The 13,893-nt window shown below is 37.5% G+C and overlaps 1 protein-coding gene across 3 annotated transcripts in view; it reads left to right on the top strand.

The window, feature by feature from the left end:
• The window catches only part of FBXW7 (F-box and WD repeat domain containing 7), a 186,778-nt gene that overhangs the window by 73,564 nt on the left and 99,321 nt on the right, over window positions 1-13,893 (top strand). For all 3 annotated transcript variants that reach the window (XM_067297819.1, XM_067297817.1, XM_067297818.1), the window contains exon 2: window positions 8,780-9,340. In XM_067297819.1, coding sequence (XP_067153920.1) covers window positions 8,849-9,340 — 492 coding nt within the window. In that variant the 5' untranslated portion in view covers window positions 8,780-8,848. The remainder of the gene's footprint in view (window positions 1-8,779; window positions 9,341-13,893) is intronic.

Genomic DNA, 13,893 nt, shown 5'->3' with positions numbered 1-13,893 from the left:
TAATGAGTAGCTCTTAACATGTTTAGCCTGCATGTCACGGTCGGAGCCGAGAGGAGGTGACAACAGCAGCTCTTGTTTGTGCCCATACCCAGGGAGAGGCGGGCAGCTAACTGTGCTTTCATAGCTGTGCACGAGGTACACGCTCTGCAGCTTTTGAGCATGTTTTTTAAACTAAGATAGAGTATATTTCTAATTTAAGACTTGAAGTGGTGATGAATTTACTGTCTTGCTAATAAGCTATTACAGTGAGTAATTATCCTCATAGTTTATTCCATTTTGGATTTTTCTAATTTGAGGATTCAGTGATTGGATCTTGCTTCACTTTTGCCTGTTAGATGAGATCCCTATTCAGCTGGATAGTTAGGAACAAAGTAGTTGTTTCTGCATGATAATCACATTGCCTGTTCACTTAAAATAAGAGTTATTGAATGATTATTCTGGACTTCACAGTAAAGACTCCCAGTTCCTTCTGTTGAAACCTGTAGCTTAATTTTGTGTGTTTATTCAGTAGTGTTTTTTCCATGAAATGGGAGAATTCCAGCACAGTGTCACTAGTGTTTGCTGCTGGAAAGCAGCACTAGGAGTGCGATCCTTACCACTACTCTGACTCCTTTACTGGGGATAAAAGGCCTAGAGGTGCATAAAAATGTCCCCAACAGATCTTCTTACAGGCTGCTGGGGAGGTCCCTAGGTGCGGTGCTGCAAAACTGACCTCGAGGGCCTTTGATACAGGGAACATGCTCTTGCCTGAGGGCAGAAAGACACATGTAAAAAAAAATGGAACACAATGCTCATACTGTGGAGATTTTGGAAAAAGATATCATGAATACTGCAGACCCACAAGCCTCAGTTACTTACTTCTGGGGAGGAGGGGAGGTACAGCTCCAAAATGACCTAAAGCCGTGAAGTTTTAAAAACTACTTAGTGCTCCTTTTGATCTGTAAGAGTTGTCACTCGAGTTGTGTGAAGGTTTGTGGTGGTTTTTTTGGCAGAGCTTCTGTATTATATGTGTATTTAGCATGAAGCAAGAGCTGAGGTGGTTCTATTTCTATGTTTCTAGCCCTTGCTAAATAGGCACGTGACGGCATCTTTAAATTTGAAAGTGGTATAATTAACTGCTTTTTTTCTAATCTGAGAATTTTTCAGCCCACATGCTCTTCTACTAATGTAGCTAAAGATACTCTGTTTATGTTGCTGTTATATGTGATCTAATGTTTGGTTTTGGCAAGAAACTCCTTATTAGTATGCACAGAGGGCATGGTTTAGATGAGACCAAAATGTTAACAGATACAAACTTGCTTTCCTCAATTGATCAAACAAGCATTGTTGTGCTATTGCTAGCAATAGTAAGGCTTCCTGTAGTAATTTGATCTGTGGGAAAAAAAAGAAAAAGTATTCATTATGCAAGGTAAACTTTTTTTATTTACAGAGACATAAAAAAATTTTAATGCAAGAACCCAAATCATGGTAAAGCTGTCAAAACAGAAAGGATAAGCAGTGTAATTGAGAATTGTTTACTTTACCTTTTTAGCTCAGAGATCTTTTCCATGAGAAAATGGGCACTGCTTAATACTCAAGATTAAGTGGAGGCATGGAGGATGATATAGAGGACTTGCCTGTTTTATGTTGTTTTCAATAGTTGCTGGAAAGTTTGGTATCTTTTAAACTGCACTTGAAGCTTTTATTTTCCTGCTTTTCATTTTCTGGGGAAAAAAGGAGAGAAAACCTTTCCTTAGTCACATGTGATAGTTAACTTGCTACAGTCTACAGATTGTTCCTTTTTCTTTAACTTGCAGTTAGTGAAAAGCCATCTCTTTGTAACAGTCGTTTATTGAGATAATCACTGTAAATAACAGTATTATTTATATGAACACTGTAAGATTTGTCATAATACTCATCTCCTTCACTTGTGGACTGTTGCATAAATAATTTTACTCTAAATTATATCCACTCACTCTTCTTGATGAAAACATAATGCAGAATTAAAAAAAATTTTTTTTAAAGGGAGTAACTTGTTGACAGTACTCAACTTTTGTTGATTTTATGTTGTATTTCAGGGAGGGGCTTTGGAAAGCTAAGAGGTACGACTGGGATTCTTGAGGAGCTTTCCACTTTTTCAGTTACCCTGTATTTTTGCCAGTAAATGTCTGTTAAGGTATGGCTTTGAGGAAGAGGACTTAGAATTTTAGACTTTTTGATTCAGTTTTCTTATTACTGGGTGATGGAGGTTTTCAACAGTTTCTTCAATGGATCACTGTTCCCTCTCCCTCTTATCTTCACCCCATCCTTCCCACAGTATCTTGCATTAGTTCTCTTTTTTCTTAATATTGAGTTTTAAGGTAAAAACATAGCTTGTATAAAACACTAATCAATTATTATTTGCTGTCATATTCTTCTCCTTTTAGAAACAAGGAAAATACATACATTTTTAACACTTCAAATACAAGAAGTGAGACCAGGAATTGTTAGTGGGGAAGTGTTTAAAACAAAACAAAACAGTGGTTTCCTCTCTTTCTGTTAAGTGTTGATTGCTTTAATTTTGTCAGCAAGTCTATTAATATGTTATAGTATGATTCTTTGTTATTATGCCAGTGCATGTAAAAACTGCTACAACCTGAACTCAGATTGAATTTTTTCTCTGTGAGGAGTCTTTCTGGGTTAGATTCTAGCTAGAGCAGTCCTCCCCCCCTTTTTTGGGGAGGGGAATGGATTTTTGGTAGTCTTTTTTTCCTTCATCTTTTTCTCCTCCACCAGTTTTCCCCTCCCTCTCATATTCAAAGTGTTAAGACTTGCCATTCCTCTTGCCGTTGTGAAGACAATCCATTTTAGCTGTAATCTCTCAGCTAAAATCCCCCCAAATTTTCTTTGTGCGTGCATGAACCTTGCAGATGGTTGTGTGGCTGCTAAGCCCGCGTGTGCCCTGCCTGTGCAGAGCAACCAAGCACTTTGCACCTCTTGCAGCTTTTCCAGCTCTCAAGCCACAGTTGTCTCTGAAATTGTTAAGAGTTCAGAGTAACTCCGTTGAAGGAGCCAGGCTTTTACAGTAATGGATGAAGGGTTTTTTACTCATCATACAATACAAAGTTGTTTGCTTCTGAGTAAATAGAGAAATGACATGAAAAGTTTGTGCCGTGGTGATATGAAATGTATGAGAATAAAGAGCATGTGGAACAATATGGAAAATCAAATGTAAAGAGAAGAAAGGACGGATGCATAAAATAACTTTGATTCTTAAACAGTATGAGTGCTGATCTCCCCTTCTATTATTTCAGGAATATAAAATATCTAAATTGGTATAAGGTAATTAGTCATGATCATGCATATTTTATCTTAATCTAAGGTAAAGAATAAGTATGTTGACAGCTTGAAACTCAAACTGTTTCTTCCAAACTTTTCTCGTGAAAAGTCCTAGTTCATCTATATTCTATCTCTGATATTTCCTCACCATGTCACTCAGCTTAAGTACTGCTAAACTGATGTAAATTGTTGTATTAGTGGTTCATATTTCCTAAACTACTTTGTGTATTCTTATTCTTTTTCTCTAGTGATTTTTGTGTGCTATTTCATATGTTACCCTCTATTAAATACTATACCTGTGTCAACTAAGAGTTAGAATTGCATAATAGGTCCTCAATACCCCATTCTCCTTCCAGCCAAGAGTTAAAACTAAATTTTTCTTTTTTAATCACTTCTTTGTGTTTTCCATCATAACTGATAGCAAGGGACATTACCCTGTTGTGCTCCTTGTTAACTACCCATTGCCAGCTCTTGTCCCTCTCATATAAACCCGTTCATTTTCTGCAGGGATTTGATGAGAACAGAGCAAAGAGCCTGGGACTGACAAGTGCCACTGCAGGCTAAAGGGAATTAGGAGATTGAGGCATAGGAGTAGAGAGGGAGATGGATTAAGAGACAGTCTTGGGAGAAAGAAAGTTTGGATGGTGAGCTAGGGAGAAAAGTGATGAGGTCTGATGGAACAAGATGCTGGTTAAGAGAAGCAGGTGAACAGAAGGGAGAGACGTCTTGCAGTGGACCAGATGTGGCAGGAGAACTGGGGCCGTCCTTATACAAAACGGTTGAGGAGGGGAGGTTAGGAGACACAGACTCGGTGAAAAGCCTGAGGAGGTAGATATGAAGTTGGAGCCAGGCTATGGTAGGGAGGGGAGGTAATTAAAACTGGCCACACAGGAAGATTAGAGGCAGCTGGACTTAATTAAATTTGCACAGGAAACTTTAATTGTGGGGGGGTTTTTTAATTTAATGAATACTAAATCTAAGGTTTTGTGTGCTGTCAGATTTATGTTTGGCATAAGTAAGTAATTAGAGGAGCACTTTCGTTTCAGTGTTGGTTGTTTTGACCACTTTGCATTGAATAGACAGCACAAAGTGACTGCTGAAGTATCTAGAGAGGGTATATAAGGGAGCAGGATAATTTCGTACCCAGCAGAAAGGTTGCATGTGTTGCTCCACTCTATCTTTTCTGCTGATCACAGTTTTGAGTAAAGGAAAAAAATGATGGCAGGGATTTGCTGGGCAGGAGGACATGAGCAGAAAATCTTCTGTAGCTGCTAACTTATTCTGGAGCTTGGGACTGTGAATAATAGAGTTGGCCGGACAAGAGAATTGAGGTGTGTATACATTGGGAAATAGCAATTTATTCTGTCTGAAAAAATGTATATATGCTTGTCTTGTTGTGCATGAGACACACTAGGATGTATTTCCTTTTGATGAAAAACAGTTACTGAATGTTTTTAAAACCCCATGTTGATCTTGCTCTAGTCAATGTTTGTTGGTGATGAAATATGGAAGGTTTGTTTGTTTGTGTCTTCAGTACAGTGTTTTAAATTCAGAATTTTATGACCCAGGAAGCTGTTACTATCATCTGGTTTGCTATCCAGTGTATGCAGACAAATTAATCTCCTGTAACTTTTGTATAAAGCTAATAACTTTGCTTTGGGCTGTGGCATGTCTTGAGTATCTTGCCTTGATTCAGAGCCTTGCATGAGGATAACTGCCTGCTGCCATCACCTGCAACAGGAAGCAGTGGATTCTCCATTTCACTTTGTATATCTCTGGTTTCTGGAAGTTGCATGGTGGTTGTTTTGGTTCGTTTCTCTGTTATTCAAAATCTTTCGCATATAGGAACTTTGCTGCCTGTAATCAGATGAATATATTGAACGTTTTCTTGAACAGGTTGGTCATAGCGTTTCTATCATTAGCTACCGCAATCGTACAGTCAGAATCTCTTTTCTAGAATATGGTCCACAATCTTCTCCATGTTAATTGTTTTGTTAACCTCAAGCTGTTTGATGCTGCATTGATTGCTCTTCATACGTGCATTTTTCAAATAGACTTAACAAGTCTTAGGCGACTGGCAGTGCTAACCACGGCCTGGCCCCTGCCCCACGGTGCTTGGAGTTACCGCCACGCTGCTGGGAAGCTTTGGCAAACTGTGCCTGCAGGGGGTTGTTTCCTTTCAGAAGGTGGATCAGGATGTTGGAATGAAACCACGGGAGAGCCTTAGTTCGGGTGGGATGGCAGCTTTCCCTTTCTACCTTGTTACCTCTCTGCTAAATATGTAAGCATTGCCATTACACTGCAATATTTTGGTGTCTATCTAAAAAAAAAAATCTCCTTGCAGTCTGGGGAGGTGGAAAAACCACAGCTTTCCTGTGTCAGTCTTGAGGTTTAGCTGGTTTGGGTATGGGTTTCTGAGAGCACAAATGAAGGAAGCATTGCACTAGCTAAGAACATGACATCTTAGTTCTCTGCTAGTTGATTTATAAATACATCTCTTCCTGCAAAATAACAATCCCATACTACTATTCCTTATCTACCTTATATATGGAAAGATTGTATCTTGTGTATTAGTTGATTCTGAAAGCACTTATGTGACAGAAGGCAACTGTAATGTTTCAAATCTCTCAGATAATGGACATCCATCTGTTCTTTAGCGAATGTATCACCACTTCGCATATTGATGCTTTCTGATGAAACACTGCTTGTAATTAAATTTTGATAAAGCATTTTATAGACTATTGGAAGAAAAAGTTGAGTTCTTTCTTGCAAGTACAGAGTAAAACTGAAATCATGTATGGCTGAAGATAGTTTTGTGAATTCTTGATCACTGTCTGCAAAAATGGAGGAATACCTAAAAATATATAATAGTACAAATTACTTTTAATTGCCTGGAATTTCATTTGGGCATATTATTAACAGTAACAATAGTGTTATTTTTGTCACTTAAGCATTAGGCTGGATCTGGTACTTATTACTTCAGTATTTCAATGCTGACCCTTTCATGGTAGTTGCTTGTAGATACAAATTGAAAGTATGTATTAAATTATAGAAATGAATGCAGCATTTATAACTTTATAAGGTATGTCCTAAGCAGATAATTGATGCATATATTTAAAATAATGCTGTTGATGGTGAAAAATGCAGTTAAAACTTTTAAGCTTTAGGTATGGTTATTGAAGTTAAAATTTCTAGATCTTGAAGATGTAAATTTCTTATTTGGCCTTTTTTTAATTACTCATTTCTAAATGATTCTGCTTCCAAAAACCCAAATATTTTCTCTTGCTGTGAGAAAGTAAGATACACTGTTGTCGTGTTAATAATGTCCAAACTAGGTAGCAAGCCTGATGAATAAATTGTGCTAACTTCAGATTATAGTCATGACTAAATTTGACATATTTGCTGAGGAAATGGATTTGTTAAACATCACTCCAATATGCTTCTAGGCTTTGGAGGAAAATGTTAAATGAGAACATTTCTCGTGAAATGATCTCTTCATGGCATCCGTCTCAGGTGTTACTGCACAGCGCGTGCTAAACGTGGTTGCTTTTGATGGCCCTTGCACTCAAGGGTGGTGTCATTCCCTTCTGCTTTGGGCCATGTGCACCCCAGTGCCCTAATGCTTTTTTCCACTGATAAAAGCAGAAGTCAGCACAGCCTCCACTTGCTTCCTTCTCGTCCTTCCTTGATGTGCGACTTAATTGTCTTTTAGTATTAGCTCTAGTTCATTGACTGGAACTAATTGCTAGTGGACATTTCCTCTGGAACATGTATTTCACCTTTTGAGCTTGTAAGGATTTATCTGAGGGTGATTGTCATCTGGTTATATACGTGGAAACATGAGAACCACATCTCTGGGATTTAAATATTGCTTCCCTAAGACAGAGGGGACAAGGGTGCAGAATCCCATATCTTCATAAGTGAACCATCTGTGAAACCTTCTCAAAGCAAGACTTCAAAAATATCTGTAAACATGCTTCTGTGGCTTTTACTGTACAATGTATCAAGAATAACTTTTGATCTATGGTTTCTGGCACTCTCTCCCCGCCCTGAAGATTAATCGATTTGTAAATGTCCTGGGTCAAAAGCTATTCCAGATCTCCATCATCCAGGGCTGTAGAGGTTTTTTGTTTTGATTTTTACTATGGTAAATAGAAGACTTTCTGAAGAAAAGGAACATTTTTTCTTACTCTTGGGAAGTGGGGGGAGGAGTTGGAGAAATATCTTCCCTTACTGGAACATTTGTGGAAGATTAAGTCCTTTTTGTTGCTCTCACTCAAAGGAGACTGTGCTCATGCTCCTTCCCAGCACTGTATTGTTGTGCATCCTGAGTGTCTGCTGCAGGGTAGTCTGGTGAGCATGTGCTAAGGTCTACGCACACCTCAGACCAGAGACTCTATACATTAGGAGAAGGTTAATTATCTTCTGTCTGCACATACTTTCATGTGCGACCCAAAAATGTATGTTCTAATTGTTGAGCACGTGTCTAATGTCGCTTACTCCGCAGCCCTTGAATCTAGAGGAGCTGGATTCAAGATGTGTAAACCTGGTAGGGTTGTTGATAGGGCTGGCAATCTTGATAGAAATTTAAGATCTAGTTCAATTGTGCTATATCTCTTGTTCCTGTATCTTGCTTGCCTGCACATCTGTAGCAAAGTGTTCAGACAGTTTAGAAACTGCCTCCTGGTATTTGGCATTAGTATTTTTCAATTCCCCTTAATAGGCATCCAAATTTGGCTACTTGTGAACTGCTGAAAGTTTCATTTAACAATTCTTGTAGCTTGTTAGATTTTGGAGAATCCAACTGTGTTCTAACAGTAATTTTTGCCTAACAAGGTACGTGCATGTCATCAGGCCTGCAAGGGCTGACTAGTGATTACTGCTTCTGGCCACTGGATGTCTCTGTGGCCAATTTAAAAGACTTAGAAGTGGGTGTTCATTTGTGGGTGTTTAGTTTGTTTTTTAATCTAAAATAAAGTTATAGTAACAAGAAATGAAACTTTATACCTGGAAATGTGCCTGCTCTTAGGACATAAGACCAAAAGCAGTTCATTAGTTGAGTAATATACAAAGTCTGTAATCAAATGAAAAGGAAAATATAATGCCTTTTGAAAAATACTTATGTCCAATTTTTAGCAAACAATATCACATGCTTTGACCGTCTGTTAACATGAATGTTTGTGATTCTTGTGGATTCTCTAGAGGGGCAAGTCGTTCATTCTTTTGCATTTTGCGCAATGTCTAGTTCTTACAGAGATCATGATCAAACTGTATGATAGTAAAATAATAACTTTCTTGCTACAAAGTTCTGTGCCTAATGTCTGTTTGGGTTTTTCCAGTTTTGTGTCAAGTAGAAATTATTCCTTGTTTCTTGGAATTTGAAGTTATCAGGAGTAAGCCAATTAAATAAGTTTTTAATGCTTTATGTAATCAAATATATAACCTCTGTAATTTCCCACTTTTTTCTTTTTTGTCTCCTTAGAATGTGAAAGCATTTGCATCTTCAGATAGCCTAGCCAAGGTCCAAGAAGTAGCAAGCTGGCTTTTGGAAATGAATCAGGAACTGCTCTCTGTGGGCAGCAAGAGGCGACGAACCGGTGGATCTCTTCAAGGTAATGCTTCTTCCAGCCAAGTAGATGAGGAGCAGATGAATCGAGTTGTAGAGGAGGAGGAGGAGCAGCAGAGACGACAACAAGAGGAACAGCACATTGGGAGGAATGGGGAGATAGGTGGAGAAGAACCTGTATTTGGTGACAGACATGAATCCCAGGAAGAACAGTTAGAAGAAAATAACAATAGACTTATTACAGTAGATGAAGAATCCACTTGTAATCAAGAGGAAGAAGAAGATGACGAACATGCTGGTGATCAAGATGAGGAGGTGGAAGAGGAGGAGGAAATGGACCAGGAGAGTGATGATTTTGATCAGTCAGATGACAGCAGCAGAGAAGAAGAACACAGTAACAGTAATAGTGTCAGAAATTCCAATAGCCTCATGGACTTGCCCATGCACCAGTCATTGCCATTCTACATAAAGACAAAGGTGAGAAAATAATTTTTTTCTAAGTTTTGGCAACTCTGGTTTTGGAAAATAATTTGAATATTTAACTTAAACCAAAACTTTATAATGAGCAATTTCTTAAAGAACTCATTTCTGAATTGCATTAATTCTTAATAAACTAAACTTTTTTAACTATTAGTAATCAAATTATATGCATGCATTTGACATGAACAAATACTTCATTTCAGGGAACAGAGCTTTGAGGACTATGTTCAAAAGATCAGGTGTTTTTCTGGTTTTTGTTTGGTTGTTTTTTTACACATATCTTCATACGCTAACTCATACTGTTCCCAAGATCCTCCAGGGGTCATTTGTGTCATTTTACTTCTCAAAGAAAGCATGAGGGAAGGTAAGCAATTGTGCATATGTGGTCACCTTTGAGAAGGTCTGGTTCTCAGTGTTCGTCTGAACACTATTGTAATGAAAGATTAGGGTGGAATATTACAGAAATCTCATGTTTTTCATTTTAGCCAGGTCCTAGTGAATTCATTGACAAAATATAGGTTAAAGAAAGAGTAACAGCTAGTTATTCAATTGCAAAGTCGTTATATAAATGTTATATGTATATATAAAGTCATTATATGTTGTATATTATCATATCTGTAAGGAGCTTGAAAATTACATGTAATGATTGATGGGAATTTCCAGTTTGCAAAAAGCTTTTGAAAATAAATGTTTGGATTTATTGTTGCTACTGATCTCACCTAACACTATAGAACTAAAAAATGTTTTGACAGTATCAGCTCCATTGTTCATTAGCAGTTCACCCTGTTTTCCAAATTCCTCAAGATGGAATTCTGTCATTCTTTGTAGCAGCGAAAAGTGAAATAATAGTGTAAGCGATGATATTCCTTAATAAAAGGGAGGAGAAGGCGAGTGGCTCTGTGTATAAATGCTGTTCCTAGGCCTATGTGCCAACATTTTTTTTTCTTAATCATTAATTGGAGGCTGAGAGACTAAGTGTATCTTATAAAACACCTCACCTCCCACCTTTAGAAAAACAAAGCAACAATAAAAAAGAAAAAATATCTTTGCAACGTACTTTTTCAGAAAACTGATGTAAAACACAAAACGAAAACTTGGAGAATCCTTAGCTGGCTTCCCTATGTGTTCGAGTATGAATATAAATGTCTCAATAGACATCAGTCTTAAAGATAGACTAGAGCAGATAAAGAGGATGATGATTTGTTTCTTGAAGCTGCAGCAATGTTTTAGGTATTGGCAATTAGTATCTAATTCACCACTGTGATTAAAGTATCTCTACTAACTAATGTTTTTGATTTTTGAAAAGTCCTCATACAATGTTTTTGCACAGGTTTTTAGAAAAAGATAGAATTCTGTATTGATTATTCTACTGTTCAAGATACTGAAGTACATGCTTTCTAATTTGGAGTGAAATAGTATGATACAGTCAAATTTCTTATGATTCATCTAGCTCTTTATAATTCAGACTTTCAGTTTTATTCTGATACTTTGATTTCCCCAAGTTCAGTGTGACTTGTTGCATGATGTATAATAACCTACATCCATTCAGTTTGGACTTGATATTTCATGTAAGAAATTTTTGCACTCAAAAATACATTTAAAGTCTTTGAATCGCAGACTGTGAAGTGCTTTGTAAGTAACCATACTCAAAATATATGCAGACAGAACAAAACATGGTTTTCAGTGATGGTCAGTTCTGAAGCTCCAATAGTGAATGCAATTTTTTTGGTCATATTTGATGTAAACTAAATTTGAAAATAGTTAAACCTGAAGGAATGTGTCTAAAAGGTTTTTATATAGATACACAATTTCTGTCTGGTCTGATAGTTGTTTTGTATTTTGTTTCCTTGCAATGCTGGCCATTTTCATCTGTGCTCTACCTCCAGGTTGTGGTCCTGCAAGAACTGTTTGGTGAGCTGGGTAGTGAACCATCTCTGGGAATTGTTCTTGATTCACTGCACAGCTCTATTAGAGTTTTAACTGAAGGAACAGCACAGGTAGAAAGCAGCTTCAGCTGGCACTGCTCTAGGTCACGATTACACAGTAAGACAGACATAATATGACATTAATTTTGCAAATTTCTAAATAGCCATAAATTTAACTGCAGAAACGTGTTCCGTGTTGAGAAATATTGTAGAAATACAGCTGTGCCAGGGCATGGATAAATTGCATACCAGAGTAAAGGTAAACATGAGAAATGAACGTGCCATTTTTGAGAAGAAAAAGTAGCATTTGCAGACTCATCAACTGTATTTACAAGTGATTTCTCATTCTACCTGATGAAGATAGATAAACTCATCCAAAGACACTCAGAACAGATAGCATTGTTTTTAGCTTTTTGGATATGCTTCTTAGTATTTGTGGTCCAGTGCGGTTCTCCTCATGCTCTCCTCTGGCTGAATTACCGCCCCCCCCCCCCCCCCCCTTGCTGTATTCTTTACTCTCGTGGAACTTACTTTGCGCCACCAGTATCAGCTGAGATGAAGTCTGGACCTACCGCTTACTGTTTGTGTGTCAGGCATAAACCCGGTTCCTCAGAAGTGTCCGTTGATGATCCAGCTGGTTTCGTCTAGCCGTATGCAGCAATATCGGCAATTTATACTGTGTTTTCATCACTACCAAGTATCAGAAGATAATAGACTGAATAAAATAGCAACTGCTACTGTCATAGCATTGTGCAGCTCGTATTAATTTTTTGATACTCTGTATTTTGTCCTTCTACTTTTTATTCCTTTCCTCTTAAACTACTGAGTATAAAGTGTCTGTCTAACCTGATTTTCTTTGTGTGTATTGGTCTTGTGGGATCCTGTGATGTTAAAGAAATAAAAGGCAAGGTTCCCACATAGCACCATAGTGTATCTTAGTTGAGTTTGCTGCCTGGACTTCCACTTGCCAGTGGCAAGCTCACTGTGTTCTAGCTGATAAATTGCATCAAAAGTGTTAAAAAACATATATATAATATGTAAATATTCACCTAATATTACCATGCTCCATGTAAGCAATTGAGATAATTGCTACCATAATGTTGTGATGTTATATGACTAAAGGACTTATCGTGGGAAGGCAGATGGTTGGGAGATTCTTTGTTCCTTTACCCAGCCATAGCTCAGGAATCCAGAAGGGCCATTGTGATAATCCGTTTCCTGCATAAAATGTGAGGGTGCTTTGTACTGACTCCTGTGCAAACTAAAGCATATTTTTCAGAAACATTTCACTTGCATAAAGAAAGAGAAAGTCCAGCAAAGGTAAATCTATGTCAACTCTTGCTAAATTGTTTCAGTTAATTGCCATCACTGTTTAAAATTTTACACCTTTATTCTACTCTGCATTTTTCCTGTTTTGGCCATTACATTATATTATTTCCCTGTTGCAGTGAAGGGCTCTTTAACAAGTGTTTGCTTCTTTAATGTACATGGAGTAATCAGATTCACCCCAAAAGGTCTCTTAAATGTAAATATTTAGGACACTGTATGTCTGTTGGGCATAATTTTTTTTTTTTCTGTCCTTGTCATGATATTTCCCTGAACACTCTCTCTGATTTTTGAGTATCTGTCCTGAATTGTAGATGCCGGAACTGAGATTAAAACTCCAGTAGCAATTGCACCAATGCTAAGTAAAATTTGTTCATACTATATATTTACCTGTTTATATAACAAACGATCACGTTAACGCTTTTGACTGCAGCATTGCATTGGGATCTCATGTTCGACTGCTTTGTCCAACATGAGGCAAGCCTTTTTCAGAGAGCCTTCTGTTCTGTAAGTATGACCTGTGTTCTCTGTTCCTAAAAATAAAAATTGACATTTGGTTGTATTAAAGTGAATAGAATTTTGTCCAGTGTACCTTATCAGATGCTTATCAGTGATCTGTCCTGTTTGTTAATTTTCACTCCCTGCAGTCTGTGTCTTGTGCAAATGTTGTTTGTCATGTCTGTTGTATAAAAATATTTAATAATGCGGGAGGGCAGAGTAAATGCAGGACCATTTTAGGAAAGCGTGCTTAGTGATGATTCTCCACTCATTGCACTGCATTTGTGTATCCAGTTTGAGTATTCTGTGTTGACTTTGTATCACCCCAGTTCCTTAGGGATGGTCATGTAACAGTTAACCACAACACAGGCAAACATACACTTACAATGCATCAGATATTTCAAGATATTTCGTTGCAGCTGCTATTATAAATGCTTTTATCCCACAGTAAATGAGGGATTCTGCAGCACTGCAGGAACAGGAGTGTATAGTGGTCACCATCATTGGCAAATAGCTTATATAAATCAACATACTTGCTTATTTTAGGTTTAAATTGTTTATATATCTGTGTTCATACTCCTAAAATGGTCATGTTAAGTATATTATGCCAGCAGTATTATCTTTATCAAAATTGATGTTTATGAGATAGGTGATAATCGGCATGATTTTATGGAAAAATTGGCATCAACTCTACTATAAACTCTATTAATCCTATCCTATGTCAACCATTGTATTATTTTCTCCTGGACTGGTGCCTGACTTTCAGCCTAAGATTGTGCCCTGTTTCCTTCCTAAATTTTT

The sequence above is a fragment of the Apteryx mantelli genome, chromosome 5 (genome assembly GCF_036417845.1).
Source record: "Apteryx mantelli isolate bAptMan1 chromosome 5, bAptMan1.hap1, whole genome shotgun sequence".
Classification (NCBI taxonomy): Eukaryota; Metazoa; Chordata; class Aves; order Apterygiformes; family Apterygidae; genus Apteryx; species Apteryx mantelli.
Note: the sequence above shows the minus strand (reverse complement) of the source record. Positions and strands in the feature narration are given on the sequence as shown.